This window comes from Centrocercus urophasianus, unplaced genomic scaffold (assembly GCF_019232065.1).
Source record: "Centrocercus urophasianus isolate 14NV4802_14NV808 unplaced genomic scaffold, USGS_Curo_1.0 seq_302, whole genome shotgun sequence".
Lineage (NCBI taxonomy): Eukaryota > Metazoa > Chordata > Aves > Galliformes > Phasianidae > Centrocercus > Centrocercus urophasianus.
Genome location: NW_024884870.1, coordinates 64508 through 80688, shown reverse-complemented (window position 1 = coordinate 80688; position 16181 = coordinate 64508). Strand labels below are relative to the sequence as shown.

The window sequence follows — 16181 nt, the reverse complement described above, 5'->3', positions numbered from 1 at the left end:
CGGCGGAGCGGCAGAGCGGCAGCCGGTGCAGGCTGGGGCTTGCAGCGCAGGGGCTGGGCCGGGGCTGCCGTGCAGAGGCGTCGTGCTGGGGGGGGCCGGGGGGTGCACAGCGTCCTTGCGCCGGCATCGGCATCGGCGGCGGCTGCAAAGGTGCGTGCCGTGGGTTTTTAAACGGGGGGGAGGTGGATGGGGGTGGGGGGGGGGGGAGCGGTTCGGGTGCGCGGATCTGCGGTTGGATTGAGAGGGGGGAGAACGGTGGGGGGGCTGCACTGCGGTGCTGCTGCTTTGGTCCCCTCCTCCCCCTTCCCCCCATCCCATCATAAATCGGCAGCCCACGCTTGGTGTTCGGAGGGGAGGAGGCAGAGCATGTGGGGGAGGTGGGGGGCTGCAGTGGGTGCCCCGTGGTGCAGCCAGGTGGGTGCCCCCCCCACGCACACTCCATATGGGGAGCCCCCATCTCACCTTAGAAGCTCCTCATCCCTTCCTGAGGTGGGAGAGCCCCCCCCTTTCCCCCCATCACACCCCAGGGACAGGCACCCATGGGTGGGGGCTGCGGGGGGGGGGGGGGGGGGGGAGGCAGCACCTCAACGTCACCGGGGGGGACCAAGCAATGGGGCACCAAAACGAGGAAAAACGTTACAGGGAATGGGAGAAGTTGTGCACCCCAATGGCACCGTCCCCATGGATTCCCACCTCGCGGGGGCTCTGTGCCCCATTTCAGGGCTCCATCTCCCCACCTCAGGGCTGTCCCCCCCCCCCCCACCCCCCCTGAAGATGGCCGAGAAGCTGGTGGCCGGCGACCTGTTCCTGCGGCAGGCACGGGAATCCGTGTCATCCCTGGACTCGGACAAGCTGTCCCCTGTGTCCCCCGAGGCGGGCGGTGAGGAATCGTCAGACAGCGAGGGCGAGCAGGAGGGCAGCACCCACAAACTCATCCGGAAGGTGTCCACCTCGGGCCAGATGCGGAGCAAGGTGAGGGGACCCCCACCTCCTGTCAGCCCCGATCCCAAATCTTCGTTTTATTTCCTCCCCGCCGTGGTTACGGGTTGGCAGCTTGTGTGTGGCGTGACGGTTTGGTAGGTCCGATGGAAATATGGGGTGCTGCTATGGGGACAGGAGGCCGGTGTGGGTCTGGGGGTGGCAGAGCCCCCGGTGCTGTTTGGGATCGCTGGCTCTGTGCTGTGCGTGGTGGTGTTGTGGGGTCCTCTTGTCCCCCTGGCTGGGTGGCAGCATCTGGCACTTCACCATGCAGGAGGCAGTGCTGGAAAGGGAGCACGTATGGCATCCAGCGTGGCCGCCATGCAGCCAAATGGGGGGGGCAGCACCCCACAGTCCTAATTAGCACAGAGTTAATAAGGGAGAACCCAGTGGTTCCCGAGAGATGCCTGGTTTAGCAGCGAGGAGGGGAGACCTATTTTTGGGTGTCCTCAGCCATCCCTGCTGCTGATAACAGGGGGCTACTGAGGTTTTAGGGTTTCCACCCCACCTCTTGGGGTTCGGCGTGCCCCCATATGGTGCTGATGTCTCTCCTGGGGACAGGACAGGGCGGATGTCCCATCCCCATCCGTTCTGCGTCCACCCCCATCAGCTTGCACCCCAATTGGCAAAGCCCTGCCTCCACCCCCATCCATCCCAGCCCCCCGTCCCCCACACCCCAACTCGTGGGCTGTAATTGCGGGGCTCCCCGTGGGGCGCTTTGTGCCGGCCCTGGCGCGGAGGCGTTGAGGCCATTGTACTCAGTGACAATGACAGCTGCCAGGCGCAGGTGCCCCTGCAGGGCTGAATGGCCCCAGTACAGGAGGGGGGTTGCTGCCACCCCCTCCTCCTCCTCCTCCTCACTGGGGCTGAGGGCTGCCGGTTTCCTTGAGAGCTGTGGGCATCAATGGGAAACTGGGGATGGGAACGTCCCCCAGCACTGGCAGAGCAGTCCTGGGGTGTCACCTGCTGGAGTAACCCAGGGGACAGCACTGGTGGCGCTGGGCTGAGAAGCGTCACCGCAGAGATGCTGGGCTGCAAATCATCTCTGAGAGCTGCTGGCAGCTGCCCGTTTACTCTGGGGTCCCCCTGTGTGCTTGAGGCAGCCCTATGTGCCCCTGCTCACTTTGGGGGTCCCTCTTTGTGCTTTGGGGCCCCCTGTGTTCTTTAGGGGATCGCTTGCAGGCCCTTATGTCCCCCGTGCCCCTTGGGGTTCTCTGCATGCTCTTAAGTCAGCTGCATGCTTTGGGGACCCTCTATATGATTTGCACTCCCCCTCATGCCTGGGGGTCTTCTGCATGCTTTGGAGTCCCCCTGCATGCTCCGAGGTCACCTGGATACCTTGCGGCCCCCTTGTGTGCTTTGGGGTCCCCCTGCATGCTTTGGGGGGCCATTATGTGCTTTGGGGTCCTTCTGCACGCCATGAGGTCCTTTGTGTTCTTTGGGGCTGCCCCACCTGCTTTGGGGTCCCTGGTGTTCTTGGGGATCATGACATCCCCTGTATGCTTTGCAGTCCCCCTGTACACTTCGGGGTCCCCTGCGTGCTCTGAGTTCCCCCCATGGAAACACCCTGATCCCCCCCTGGGAGCTCCATTGGTCAGCTCACAGGGACATCATCTCAGGTTCACGGGATACCATCGGCACCAGAGCCCATCCGTGCCCCAGTGCCCCACATTGCTCCCAGCCTGCAGGGACGTGAGGGGACGGGGTGGCAGTGCCTGGGCCACCAAGATAGCCTGTTGCCAGCAGCCGGATGTCTGCGGGGTGCCTCACCCCGACGCATTTTCCGTTCTGCACACACTGCATCGCCATCCCCCATTAATTCTGCAGCCCCTTTTCAGGCACCGGCACTGAAACCTTGCAGGGGTTCCCACAGCGCCGGGGTTTGGGGGCTGCAGGGCTGCAGGGCACGGCGTTGGGGTGCACGGCTGGGGCCGAGCCCGGAAGGGCCCGTCGTGTTGCACAGCTGATAAGGTTTGCAGCCACCCACAGCCCCAACCCTACTGGCGTTCTGGTGGTGCGGGGTCAGACCCGGCGGATCCCTCTGCGTGCCCATGGGGTGATGCTGGTGAGATGCAGGTTGGTGCTGTGATGCGTGCCGAGCCCCCTCTCCTCCTCTTTCTTTTGGGGCTTTTTGCTCCGATTTGGGGTGTTTCGACCTGGGGGTGGGGATTGAAAAGGGCTCTGCTTTTCGGGTTGAGCAGCCGGGTCACATCCTGCCCGAGCCCTGCATCGCTCAGAGCTGCTCCCGCTGCGGTGCTGGCACCCGCCCTGCAGGATCGTGCTGCCCGCCTGGCCCCCAGCCACGCAGAGCTGGGCTGCAGTGCTGGCTCCGACCCCGCTGTGCCTGCACCATGCTGCAACCCCTGCTTCTGAGCATCAGGATCACCCCGTTCCCTCCCTGCTCCTTCCCACCCAGAGCCCCCTGCATCCCCCTGCACACCAGGAGGTCCCCATGTGCCATGCTCCTCTTTATTAGGAGCTCACCGTGTCCCCTTACTTCTCCCCCCACCATGAGCCCCCCAACATCTCCCCATATCCCCCACTCCTCACCATTACAACTTCCCACAGTCCAACGTGCCTTCCTGTCATAAAGCCCCCCATGTCCCCCTGCTCCTCACTGCCAGGATCCCCCCATGCCCCTCTCCTCACATCACCGTGACACCCCGTGTCCCTCCATCACCACCCCAAGCCTCCTGCACCCCCGTACCCATCACCATCAGGATTCTCCAGTGTTCCCTCATCATCACCGTGCATCCTCCTGTCCCCATGATCATTATTGCCATCCCATATCACTTGGTGGGGGGTCCTGGGAGCTGATGTCCCCATGTCCCCACAGAAGAGTGTGAAGGAGGGGCTGCTGCTGAAACAGACGAGCTCCTTCCAGAGGTGGAAGCGGAGATACTTCAAGCTGCGAGGCCGGACGCTCTATTATGCCAAGGATGCTAAGGTGGGCCGGGGGGGTTCTGAGCCCCCGCTGAGCTGAGTTTGGGTTTGCAGCAGTACTGAGCCCTGCTTTGTTCCCACAGTCCCTGATCTTTGATGAGGTGGATCTGTCTGATGCCAGCGTGGCTGAGACCAGCACCAAGAACATTAACAACAGCTTCACAGTGAGGCGGAGGCTTTCTGTGGGGTTTGGGTGGGCTGTCGTGGGGTTTGGGTGGGCTGCCATGGGGTTCAGGTGGGTTGCCGTGGGGTTCGGCTCTCTGTGGGGTGGCCTTGAGATGGGCTGTGGCACTGTGGCTCGTCGCAGGTGATCACGCCGTTCCGCAAGCTCATCCTGTGTGCCGAGAACCGTAAAGAGATGGAGGACTGGATCGGGGCCCTGAAGTCAGTGCAGAAGTGGGAGATCCACGAGGTGGGATGGCTGTGGGGTCAGGGAGTGGGTCCCCAGGGCTGGCAGTGCCATGATGATGGGCTACTGGGAGGGTCTGTCGGGATATCGGGATGGTGGGGTGGACCAAAGGGACTGTGAGATGCTGGGATGCTGAAATAGCGGGATGCTGGGAAGGACTGCAGGGATGTTGTGTTGTCGGGAAGGATGGCTGGGATAGCAGGATGCTGGGAAGGGTCACTGGGATGTGGGGGGGCCCAGGGAGTCACAGGGCCGTGGCTGCAGCTGGGCTGTGCCCACAGGCCACGCAGTTCAACATGGAACACTTCTCGGGCATGCACAACTGGTACGCCTGCTCCCATGCCAGACCCACCTTCTGCAATGTGTGCCGCGAGGCGCTCTCAGGGGTCACCTCCCACGGCCTCTCCTGTGAAGGTGGGCACCCAGGGGTTCCCTGGGCCCTATGGGGGGAAGGGGAGGGGGGAAAGGTGGGGTCAGGGGCCGTCCTCGCCCCTCACCCGCTCTTCCAAACCCCACAAGTGTGCAAGTTCAAAGCGCACAAGCGCTGCGCCGTCAGAGCCACCAACAACTGCAAGTGGACCACGCTGGCGTCCATCGGCAGCGAGATCATCGAGGACGAGGACGGGGTGAGCATCCCCACCGTGGGGCCGCCGTCACTGGGCACGACGTGGGGACTGATGGTTGTCCCTGCCCGCAGGTGGCCATGCCCCACCAGTGGCTGGAGGGCAACCTGCCCGTGAGCGCACGCTGTGCCGTCTGCGACCGGACCTGCGGCAGCGTGCGGAGGCTGCAGGACTGGAGGTGCCTGTGGTGCAAAGCCATTGTAAGGACGTGTGCCCCCTGCATCCCCTGGGGACAGCCAGGCTGGGGGTCGTCCCTCAGCTAACACAAATGCCCCCCAGGTGCACAGCGCCTGCAAGGAGCAGTTCGGCAAGAGGTGCCCCCTGGGGCAGTACAAAGTGTCCATCATCCCACCCACCGCCCTGAACAGCATCGACTCGGATGGTGAGTCGGGAGGGGACGCACCGTGCCATCAGTAGGTTCCAGAACGAATGCCACCCAGGGATGTTCCCACACCGCTTCCCTCGCCCTATCTGCTTCCCTATCCGGAGGGGTCCAGCTGGCCTCAGCCAAGCGAAATCTGTTCCTCTCCTCCGGATATTCCTTCTCGTGTTCTTTAATGATTTCCACCGCTCCGCTCAGCCGGTGGCTCATCTGCTGCTCGTTACTCATCGAGATGCTGTCAGGGCAACCGTCACGCGGTTCTCCTCCCTCCTCAGAGCCGTGTCTGCTCCATCCAACCCAGGGACTGGGAATGGGGCGGCCGAGGTGTCCCTGAGCCGGCTGTGGGCCAGCCCCTTCCATGCTGTGCTGCGGGCACATCGCATTCCCCATCTCATTTCTTTAAAAGCATGCTGCCGGCTGCCAACCTCCCTGAGTCATCTGCAGAGTTGGGGGGGCAGCCTTTGGCAGTGGCTGTTTTCCAGGGCCACCGAATGCCACTGAATCTGGGTGGGGATTCCCACCTGGTTGTGCTGGGTCGGTCCCTGCAGTGAGGGACGGACCCCTCTGTGCCCATTGCGGTGGCTGCAGCTTGGGGACAGGAGCCAGCCCGCTGACTCACTGTGCCTGCAGGGGCAGTGCTGGAAGAACCAAAATTGGCCTGTGTGCTGCCCTGGCACAGCCTCGCCTGTCGCTGGCCCCATTCCCTTTCCCATCCCATCTCCTTCCCCATGTCCATTCCATCCTCATTCCCATCTTCCTCTCATTTCCACTCCTATCCTCGTTCCCATCTCTGTCTCTATCCCAAACCATCTCCCTTCCATCCCCAACCCCATCTCCATGCCCATGCTTTTTCCCATCCCCATCTGATCCCATCCCATCCCATCTATGTCTCATCCTCCTCTCCTTCTCCATTCCCATCCCCATCCCCATCCCATCTCCTTCCCCATTTCCATCCTCATTCCACATCTCCATCCTATCCCACCTCATCTTCATTCCATCTCCAACCCTATCTCTCTGCCTTTTCCTATCCCATCCCATCCCATCCCATCCCATCAACATTCCATCCCCTTTTCCTTCCCCATTCCCATCCCCGTCCCTGTTACCTTCTCCATCCTTATCACTGTCCACATCTCCATCTCATCCCACCTCTGTGTCCTGCTCCTCCTTTTCCAACCCCTCTGCATTCCCATAGGCCCCTGCTTACAGCCCCTCCTGCCTGTAGGTCTGGATGCAGTCAGGGCATCTTCTGATCTCCAGAGGTGCCTCCTTCAATGCCTTCAGGGCTGGGGACAGCGCTCATGTCCGTGTGTCCTCACAGGGTTCTGGAAGGCCACCTGTCCCTCCTCCTGCTCCAGTCCCCTCCTGGCTTTTGTCAACTCCAAGAGTGGGGACAACCAGGGCGTCAAGTTCCTGCGCAAATTCAAGCAGTTCCTCAACCCTGCCCAGGTCTTCGACCTCATGAATGGAGGCCCACACCTGGGGTGAGTGCTGGCAGGTGGGTGTCACCTGCAGGAGCCCAGCGGGACCCCACAGCCCCCTCTGCCCCCTTTTTCCAGGCTGCGCCTCTTCCAGAAGTTCTCCACTTTCCGCATCCTGGTGTGCGGCGGCGATGGCAGCGTGGGGTGGGTGCTGTCTGAGATCGATGCTCTGGGGCTGCACAAGCAAGTGAGTGGTGGCAGGGGGACAACGGAGACAATGGGGACAACGGGAACGATGGGGACAGCGGGCTGCCACCTCCCATCATCCCGTGGGGACAACAGGGCTGAGGGACTTCCACCTCCCCGTCCTCACCCCCCATGGGGACAGCGGGGTGATGTCCCCTGCAGCTCTGAGGTGTGGGGTACCCGCAGGGGGGGTGCGGGGCTGAACCCCGTCCCTGTCCTGCAGTGTCAGCTGGGCGTCCTGCCCCTGGGCACTGGTAATGACCTGGCACGGGTGCTGGGCTGGGGCAGCCTCTGCGATGACGATACGCAGCTGCTGCAAATCCTGGAGAAGCTGGAGAGGGCCACCACCAAGATGCTGGACCGGTGAGCTCTGGGGAGACCTGGGCATCCCTGCGTGACAGATGGGGCCAGGGGATTGTGGCATCCCTGCTCTCTGCTTGGCAGGTGGAGCGTGCTGACCTACGAAGCCCCCAAGCAGTCTCCACCAGCCCTGAAGGAGGAGGAGGATGGAGACTCCAACATCCAGGTGGGCACTTGTGGGGACGGGTCCCTGCCACCCTGAAGTGATGTTGGATGGGGGATGTTGTGGGAAGGGGGCAACGTGGCTTGGGGTGAGCATGGCGGGGCTCGGACTGCTGTGCGTCCCTGTACTGAGGGGATGGACACAGCGCCATGTCCCCATCCTGGCTTGGGACACCCATCCAGCTGTCCTCTCCCCAGGCCCACATCTCCCACTACGCCGACTCCGTTGCCTTCCACCTGGCCAAGATCTTGGAGTCGGACAAGCATTCAGTGGTGATTTCATCTGCCAAGTACGGGGTTGCTGGGGATGGGCTGCTGGGGATGGGTCCCCCCAGGACCCCACTGGTCCCATGACTCCCTGACTGCTTCCCTTGTCAGATTCCTCTGCGGCACCGTCAATGATTTCGTGGCTGAAGTTGGCCGTGCCTACAAGAGGGCAACTGAGAACAAACAGGAGGCAGAGCTGATGGCCAGAAAGGTGGGCGTGGGGGTGGTGGGGGGCTGCTGGGGGTGTGCATGCCATAGGGGTGCCCAAGCTCGTGGGGTGCTCAGGAGAGTATGGGATAGTGAAGCACTTGGGGTGCCCAGAGTACCCAGGAAGCTGGGTGCTCAAGTTCTTAGGGTCCCAGGCACTTCGATTGCAAACCCAAATACACAGGATTTCCAGGTAAGCATCTGGTGCCCAGGCACTCAGGGTGTTGAAGGGTGCCCAAGCACTTGGGGTACTCGGGGAAGCATGGGGTGCCCAAATATTCAGGATTTCCAGGCAGTTGGGGTGCTCAGAGATGCCCAGCACTTGGGGTACCGAGGTAAGCACGTGGCATCCAGGCGTTTGGGTGGTCGGGCAAGCATGGGATGCTCAAACAACTGGGTACCCAAGCAAACATGGGGTGTCCAGAACAGCACGGGATTTGGGGTGCCCATCCCTTGGGGTTCCCGTGCCTTGGGGTGCCAGGCAGAGGGCTGAGCGCGTGGCCACCCCACAGTGCGCCATGCTGAATGAGAAGCTGGACTCGCTGGTGAGGGAGCTGACCGAGGAGGCTCAGGCCATCGTGGTCCCTGAGGGGACCCCGCAGGGCACCCCGACCGATGCCAAGGAGCTGGAGAAAGGTGGCTTCGCCCCCAGCCCTGTGCCCCGCATCTTCAAATCCAAGGAGCAGCTGATGCTGCGGGCCAACAGCCTGAAGAAAGCCCTGCGGCAGATCATCGAGCAGGCTGAGAGAGGTGAGGGGGTGGCACGGGGAAGAGCCGTGCCTCAGTTTGCCCTCTGAATGTTCATCACTGTGCAATCCCAAAGGAGCATCGTCCCTCTCCAGGGTGATCCAAAGGCTGGGGCAGGCTGTGGCAATGCCCTGGGGCTGGGGGCAGCTGTTGGGATGCGGGGGGGGGGGGTGCTCTGGCCCCACCGCTGTGCTGTGTTTGCCCCCCAGCCGTGGATGAGCAGAACAAGCAGACCCAAGCATATCAGGCCACCGTGGTTCCCAGCAAGAAGGACAGCTCAGAGGAGCTCAACAAGGAGGAGGAACGGCTCTGTAAGGCTCCCATTTGGCACGCAGCATCTTTTAAGGGGGGCTTCGAGGGGAGCAGTGGGGTGGGCTCACTCAGCAGCCACCTCCAACCCACCCTGCAGGCTCTCGGCGGGAGACGGTGACCTCGGCCACCTCATCCATCCTCCTGGAGCGACCGGACACCTTTGGCAGCTTACAATTCCCCGAGGATCCCAGTGTGCTGTGAGTTTGGGGTCACCGTGGGGCTCTGTTGGGTTTTTGCTTCGTGTCCTGGTGCCAGCCCCGCTGCTTTCAGGCACTTCTCGGAAAAATGTGTCATGAACAACTACTTTGGCATTGGCCTGGATGCCAAGATCTCCCTGGAGTTCAACAACAAGAGGGATGAGCACCCTAAGAAGTGCAGGTTGGCTGAGAGACTCCCCTGGGAAAAGTGTGGGATGTGTGGGTTCCCCCCAGCCCAGCTCCATGGTGCCCGTGTGGGGAGGGATTGCTGGGATGGTTCACTGGGATGCTGGAAAGGACTACTGGGTTGCCAGGATGCTGGGAAGAGATTGCTGGGAGGGATTGTCAAGGTGCCAGGAAGGATCACAGGGATGCCAGGATGCTGGGAAGGGCCACTGGGATGCCACTGGGACACTGGGAGGGAGCACTGGGATGCTGGAAGGGACCATTGGGATGCTGGAAGGGAATATGGGGATGCCAGGAAAGATGCCAGGATGGACCAAAAGGTTGCTGAAAGGGACCATTAGGATGCAAGGAGGGACCACTGGGAAGAAATTACTGGGATGCCAGGATAGTGGGATGATGGGGAGGAGCACTGGGATACTGAGATACTGCTGGGATGCTGGGTGGGATCACTGGGATGCTGTGGGGCCGGTGGCCATTCACCCCCCCCCACGGCACCCCGCAGCAGCCGCACCAAGAACATGATGTGGTACGGGGTGCTGGGCACCAAGGAGCTGCTGCAGCGCACCTACAAGAACCTGGAGCAGCGGGTGCAGCTGGAGGTATGGGGTCAGGGCTGGGAGCGGGGCTGGGGTGGGGGCAGCGGGGTGGCCCCCCAGGCTCAGCCCTCTCTTGCAGTGCGACGGGGTACCCATCTCGCTGCCCAGCCTGCAGGGCATCGCCGTGCTCAACATCCCCAGCTACGCAGGGGGCATCAATTTTTGGGGTGGCACCAAGGAGGACAACGTGAGTGCGAGCTGAGGGGGGGACGGAAAACCTCTCTGTCACTGGGGCAGGGGGCACTGAGCCCAGCGTGGCGGGGCTGTTCCCATGCAGAACTTCGGCGCGCCGTCCTTCGACGACAAGAAGCTGGAGGTGGTGGCTGTGTTTGGCAGCATCCAGATGGCCGTGTCACGGGTCATCAACCTGCAGCACCACCGCATCGCACAGGTAGGGCCGGGGGGAGCCTCGCACAGTGCCGCTCTCTGCCGGCCCCGGTGCCAGCCCTGTCTGCCCCGCAGTGCCGCGTGGTGAAGATCACCATCCGTGGGGATGAGGGCGTCCCGGTGCAGGTGGATGGGGAAGCATGGATCCAACCGCCCGGCGTCATCCGGATCCAGCACAAGAACAGGGCACAGATGCTGACCAGGGACCGGGTGAGCCCTGCGGGATGGGCTGTGGGGTTGTGGGGCGAGCAGGGTTGGGACCTCTGTGCCCCTGCAGGCGTTTGAAAGCACCTTGAAGTCATGGGAGGACAAACAGAAGGGGGAGAGCTACCGTACAGCCGCGCGGCCACGGCTCAGCTCACAGCAGTCCATGGAGTACCTGACCGAGGAGGAGAGCAGCTTGCTGCAGCAGCTGTCACGCGTGGCTGAGACCCTCATTGCCAGGTCAGGATGGGGGCGAGGGGCTGCTGGGGGCACAGGGACACTCTGGCTCCATCCCATCCCTGCTGCAGGATCCGTGAGGCAGCCAAGGCGCACAAAGGCGTGGAACAGGAGCTGGCACACGCCGTCAATACCAGCACCTCGGCGCTGAGCGATGCGCTTTGCAACAAAGCTGCCGGCACCCCCGAGGTGAGCAGGGTTGGGGGCGTCAAATCCCCATCCTGGCAGTCCCTTGGCTTTGTGCTCACCCCCTGTCCCCCCACAGTTTCTCAGCAGGAACGCAGCTGTGGAGGTGGTGCTGAGCATCAAAGCTCTCTATACCGAGACCAGAGCGTTCCTGGAGGGGAAGGCGGTGAGTGCGGGGCTGAGGACCCCCCCGAGCCCTCCAGCCCAGCTGTCCCCCCTGCCAGCAGGTGGCACTGGGGCTGGGGACGGTCCCTGTCCCCCACAGCTGGACTCACCCCTGGAGGAGGAAGCACTACAAGGCCCCCTAAGCGCATTGGGCCAGGAGCTGCAGCGGCTGTTGGACATCCACTGGCTGGGACCCATCGCCCACCCCAGCGAGGAGGTGGGTGCATAATGGTGGGGGGGGGGGGCTGTGTTGGGTGTAAGGGTGGGCTCAGCCCTGTTTCTTGCAGGAGAGTGCCAGCAGTGCCAATAAGGGCAGCTTCAAACTTCGCCTCAACATCCCCAAGCCCAGGAAGGACAAGGCACAGAAGCAAAAGAGCAACAGCGCGCTCCCAGGTAAAGGAGCTGCACGTACAACGGGATGAGAGAAGGAGCTGCAGTAGAGCTCAGCCCCACGGCAGGCTGATTGGGCAAAGGGAGATGGTTGGATACTCCATAGAGAAGTGAAAGAGCCCCATGAAGAGGTGGAGGGAACAAGGGGCAGCATCTGCCACACTTGCGTTCCAGTGCCCTGCTTCACTTCTGGGGTTTCTCTCCCTTCTAGCGGACAAGTGGGGTGCTGAGGAGGTGGCCGCCTGGCTGGAAACACTTGGGTTAGGGGAATACAGAGAGATTTTTATCCGACACGACATCCAGGGCTCAGAGCTGATCCTGCTGGAGAGGAGAGACCTGAAGGTACCGCAGCCCGTTTCCACCTCCTAGATCTCAGCACAAGATAGCACTGTGTCCCCCTCCCTCCTTCAACCTCATTGTCCCCTATCAGGGGGGACACAACGGTGGGGAGGGAGCTGGCCCCAGCCCCTGGTTCACCAGCACCATGCCTGTGCTCCACTCAGGGGAGCAAAGCTTTGCAGCTCCTCTCTCCCCAACCACAGGACCTGGGCATCACCAAAGTCGGCCACATGAAGAGAATCCTGCAAGCCATTAAGGAGCTCAGCAACCCACCCTAGGCTGCCAGGAGCTGGGGGGCCTGGGTCCCTGCTGCCCCCTGTGCGCGTGTGTGTGTGTATGGAACCCTCTCCCCCCTCCCCGCTTGCCTTGCTTTGTCTGTTTGTCCCCCCAGCATCCCTGGAGCTGCTGCTTCTCCCTGAGCCTCGGGGGCTGAAGGTGCCGGCGGGTGCAGGGTCACTACAGGAGCCAGGGAGCTGGGCTGCAGTATGGGGCCAAAGCAAAAAGATCTCCCCCTTTCTCTATGTTGGTATTTAAGCTGTGTAAATATTTGGAGAAAAGATATTTATTGCTGCTGCTGGTGTCAAATCACTGCTTGGGGACAGAAAGAAGATGGGACCCAGGCACCCTTCCAGCCCCTCCTTTATCCCTGCATCCCCTCCACGTGCAGCCCCTACTACAACCACATTAAGATATACACAATATTTTATTGACAGCTCTACATCACTTTTTTTTTTTTTTCCCCATTCAGTAAAAACAGTGTTTGGGTTTGGTTTTTTGTTTTCTCCCCCCTTTTATGTACACAGTGCTCCCACCCCGCTATTTACAGGCTATGTACAGAGGCAGGGCTAGCTTTTCAACTTCTCCTCCAGCTTCATCATGTCCATGGGGGTTGTCTTGGCGACCTCAAAGAAGACCCTGCAAGGAGTTGTGTGGGGTTACAGAGCTCTGCAGCAGCCCTGGCACCCCCAGGAGAGCCCCCAGGGGCTGCTGGCATACTCACCTGTGTGAGTACTTGGTGCGTACAGCCTTCAGCTTGTCACAGGGCTGATAGGTGAGCAGAAAATTCAACCTTTTCACCAAGGGGTGCAGATCCTGAGCGCAGTACCCGCTGTAATACTCCAGAGTGGGGGTCTGCGGAGCGACGAGGGGTAAGCCACAGCCAGCCCTGCTCTGTCACCTCGGCCCTCCATCCCTTCCCACGTTCCCACGCTCACCCAGCCACCCAGGTTCTTCATGGTGAGCGCCAACAGCAAACTGCTGGCAGCCAGCTTGGAGGGACGCTCCCGTGCGTAGTCGTACTCCTGCAGGGTCATCTCACAGAGGAAACGGGCCAGAGTCAGCGTCTCCATCGAGGCACGGGCGCACTGTGGGCAGAAGGCTCAGATTTAAGCAGCACCACCCCAGCATCCTTCTTTCTGGGGCACCGGATGCAGATCCCAAGCCCTCAGGTCAACGCCATCACCCCTAACCCTCCCTTTCTCTCCCTCCCTTTGTGTCACAGCCCATGGGAGGTGGCCGAGCCCCACCTTGGCAAAGCGCCGCAGGAAGCGGTAGGGGATGGGGATGTTGATGTCGAAGTTGAGGGTGCGGAGGATGCTCGTCTCCATGGCAATGAGCTCTTCCCTCTTGTAGGCATCGTCGCAGATGTACAGGAAGTCATCCACGCACGGAGGGCAGCGCTCCTGCAGGGAGGAACTGCTCAGAACTCATCCTGATAACATTTGGGGGGAGCCTATGCAATTATCAGGCCTTCTCAGGGTACATCTCCTGCCAGGAGCATCATATGGTGACACCCCGGTACCCTGGCAGTCTCCAAACAGCAGAGAGGAGCCAGGTCTCCAGTAGGCAGGATTCATCCCTTGGCACAGGAAGGGGCAGCACAAGGATGGGTGAGCCACCCCAGGGCTTTAGAGCCCCAGCTCTCCAAAACCCACACCCAAGATTCACCTCAAATTTGGAGGCAATGAGGACAGCAGTGGAGCCAATGAGCTGCAGCTTGTCTCTCATGCTCACCACCTCCACCAGGTAGTGGTCCACCAGCTTCACTGCCAGGTACAGTGTCTCATGGTTCAGCTCGAAGTTTTCCTGCAATGATATGAGGCGATGGGCAAAAGCCTGAATTTCTGGGGCGTTCACAGCCTCGTCATCAGCATGGGGAAGGGGATGAGGAGGAGCTCTGAACTGGGGACGTTCGTAGGTCCGGAGTGGCTCCCGCCTTATATAAAACATGGGACAAATCCAAGCCCCCTCCCCATGCCTGCCTACCTGCACCTCCACCATCCAGTCCACCAGGATGGCACGCATGTCCCTGCTGATATCTGGCTGCTTCTCCATGTAATCAGGGAGCTGGAACTTTTCCTGTCAAGGCAGCAGAAGTCAGGGACTCCCTCCCAAAATGAGCCCCCTCCCACCCCACGCAGGACTCCCCAGGCAGACATCACTCATCACCCACCTCCCTCTCTCGCATGTAGTCAAAGATCTCCTTGGCATACTCTGCATTGGCATAGGGGTCTCCCAGCTGCTCCTTGTCTATATCTTCCACCACTAGGACCTGCTGTGTGGAGAAGGCAGCAGTGAGAACAGGCATGGGGAAAGCTTGCAAGAGCTCTTCAGGGTAGCACACCCTCTCTCCAAGCTGACCCACAGCAGTCACTCCTCTCTTTCCCATTGGAGAGGCTCCTAGGAGCAGGTTTAGCCTCCAGCTCCCATCCCAGCACACTGAACAGCTTCCAGAGATGCCCCAGTACCTCTAGAATAGAGCTGGGGGCCAGGTTACAGCCTGGAGTCCATCACCTGGGACAGCTTCATACCTGCACAGGCTCCTCAGACACAGAATCTTTCTCGGGCTCCACAGGAACATCTGTTGGGGGGGTTTTCCTCAAGGACCTGGATAGGACAAAAACATCAGAAGGGAGACATCTCCTGGGTCTCCAAAAAGCCCCATCTAACTCCTGCCCACCCCCATCCTGCTCATGTACTCCAGCACCCCAGGGAAACCCCAACACCACAGGGATGGCTGTGAGTGGGTGCTGGTCCCCATACCCTGCTCCCATCTCACCTGGGTACTCACTTTTTCAGGTTGATCTCATTGTTCTTGGCCACTATCGGGGCAGGGGGGGCCCTGGTTGCTTTGTGGGTGGGAGCTTTGACCCCCTCCTTCTTCCCTGTCACTGTCTGGTTCTTGTGAGCCTGGTTTTGGGGGGAAAAGAGACGAAAACATAGCAAAGAGATAAGGTGAGGCTCATCTGTGCTTCTGGGGGAAGGATGGGTGAGGGGGCTGGGAGCACAGCAATGCACTCACATTGGTGATGTCCCCAAACGCTGACCTCTTCTTGGGTCCTCCCTGGGGTGAGGATGGGGAGCGTTTGGCCTGGCAGCCCTCCTCCTGCAACACAGCCAGTTATGTGGGGCTGGGGGCACCCCACAGGGAGCCCAAACTGCCATAACCCACAGCCATACCTTCTCTTGGGGGACATTCTCAGTAACAGAGGGCGCCTTGCTGGCTCGGGGCTGCTTGCTGCTCTGTGCCTTGCTGCTGCGTGCCACCGGCATCCTCCTCCTCGGCCTCTGCGAGCAAAGAGGGGGGTGGGCACAGTTATGAGGGGGGGAGGGGATACAAATCTCACCGCACACCCGCAGCGAAAGGGCTGCAGGGCCCAATGCAACCAATAGCAAGCTCAGAGGCGCCCTCCCAGCCCCGCAGAGAGGCCCAAACATCGGGAAGCACCGAGGGGGGTGGGAGAAGCAAAGAGATATGGGGAGAGGGGTGCAGTGGGACCTCCCCACCCCTCCTTCCCTCCACGAGGTCTCGGTGCCTATAGAGCAAGGGCCCAGCTCAGCACCCAGTGACACAAGACGGAGCTCCACACGTAGGTAGGAATAAAACCAGGGGGTCACAAACGGGAATTCCAGGCTAATGCATCCCACCGCCGCTCACCTGCACGCAGCCGCCGCCGGCCCCGGCTCTTTTGAAAGTAGCAGCGCTGCGGCGGCTGCCGGCACTGGTCGAGCCGCGTGGCCAATCAGCGAGCGGGCCGCTCCGCACGAGAGCCAATGGGAACGCCGGGATGGATGCGGTTGCTTAGGGGCGGGCAAAAGAGTTTAAAATTCTGCCTCGCCAGCCAATAAGAAGCGGCGGAGGGGAGGGGGGCGGGGTTACGGCGGTTGGGGGCGGGGCTGGGGCGGTTGGGGGTGGTGTCATGGCGGCCTGGCGGTGTCATGGCGGCCTGGCGGTGTCATG

General features: G+C 61.3%; 2 protein-coding genes across 4 annotated transcripts; one reads left to right on the top strand and one right to left on the bottom strand.

Annotated features, from left to right (window-relative positions):
* The first annotated feature begins 661 nt into the window (after positions 1 to 661).
* Positions 662 to 12851, top strand: DGKK (diacylglycerol kinase kappa). Of its 3 annotated transcripts, none has more exons than XM_042829302.1 (29): positions 662 to 972; positions 3815 to 3925; positions 4005 to 4085; positions 4229 to 4333; positions 4612 to 4744; positions 4850 to 4956; positions 5028 to 5153; positions 5233 to 5335; positions 6654 to 6816; positions 6892 to 7000; positions 7223 to 7362; positions 7444 to 7525; positions 7720 to 7811; positions 7900 to 7999; positions 8508 to 8745; positions 8952 to 9053; positions 9152 to 9251; positions 9325 to 9432; positions 9940 to 10036; positions 10113 to 10220; positions 10311 to 10424; positions 10496 to 10630; positions 10698 to 10864; positions 10933 to 11050; positions 11127 to 11213; positions 11313 to 11429; positions 11500 to 11605; positions 11814 to 11944; positions 12145 to 12851. In XM_042829302.1, exons 1-29 carry the CDS (start codon positions 682 to 684, stop codon positions 12217 to 12219), a joined length of 3546 nt encoding a protein of 1181 aa, XP_042685236.1. In that variant the 5' UTR covers positions 662 to 681; the 3' UTR covers positions 12220 to 12851. The 3 variants fall into 3 exon arrangements, with proteins under 3 accessions (XP_042685236.1, XP_042685235.1, XP_042685237.1); XM_042829303.1 differs by lacking the exon at positions 662 to 972 and adding an exon at positions 2934 to 3054; XM_042829301.1 differs by having other exon boundaries at positions 11127 to 11429.
* Positions 12626 to 15925, bottom strand: CCNB3 (cyclin B3). The gene is made up of 12 exons (XM_042829304.1): positions 15879 to 15925; positions 15401 to 15508; positions 15243 to 15326; positions 15012 to 15130; positions 14752 to 14827; positions 14394 to 14495; positions 14207 to 14299; positions 13889 to 14026; positions 13468 to 13623; positions 13156 to 13305; positions 12942 to 13072; positions 12626 to 12856 (listed from the first exon to the last, which is right to left on the bottom strand). The coding sequence occupies exons 2-12, from the start codon at positions 15491 to 15493 to the stop codon at positions 12787 to 12789; spliced, it is 1212 nt and encodes a 403-aa protein (XP_042685238.1). The 5' UTR covers positions 15494 to 15508; positions 15879 to 15925; the 3' UTR covers positions 12626 to 12786.
* Between the last annotated feature and the right edge of the window lie 256 nt (positions 15926 to 16181).

What these genes read in the sequence shown, in the direction of transcription:
- DGKK (XM_042829301.1), top strand. Translation starts at nt 682, where the DNA reads ATGGATTCCCACCTCGCGGGGGCTCTGTGCCCCATTTCAGGGCTCCAT. An exon ending in TCATCGAGGACGAGGACGGG is followed by an intron (nt 4,957 to 5,027) that starts GTGAGCATCCCC and finishes CCCTGCCCGCAG; the next exon opens with GTGGCCATGCCCCACCAGTG. An exon ending in ATGGAGACTCCAACATCCAG is followed by an intron (nt 7,526 to 7,719) that starts GTGGGCACTTGT and finishes TCCTCTCCCCAG; the next exon opens with GCCCACATCTCCCACTACGC.
- CCNB3 (XM_042829304.1), bottom strand. Translation starts at nt 15,493, where the DNA reads ATGCCGGTGGCACGCAGCAGCAAGGCACAGAGCAGCAAGCAGCCCCGA. An exon ending in TCCTGCGGCGCTTTGCCAAG is followed by an intron (nt 13,306 to 13,467) that starts GTGGGGCTCGGC and finishes TTCTGCCCACAG; the next exon opens with TGCGCCCGTGCCTCGATGGA. An exon ending in CGCACCAAGTACTCACACAG is followed by an intron (nt 12,857 to 12,941) that starts GTGAGTATGCCA and finishes AACTCCTTGCAG; the next exon opens with GGTCTTCTTTGAGGTCGCCA.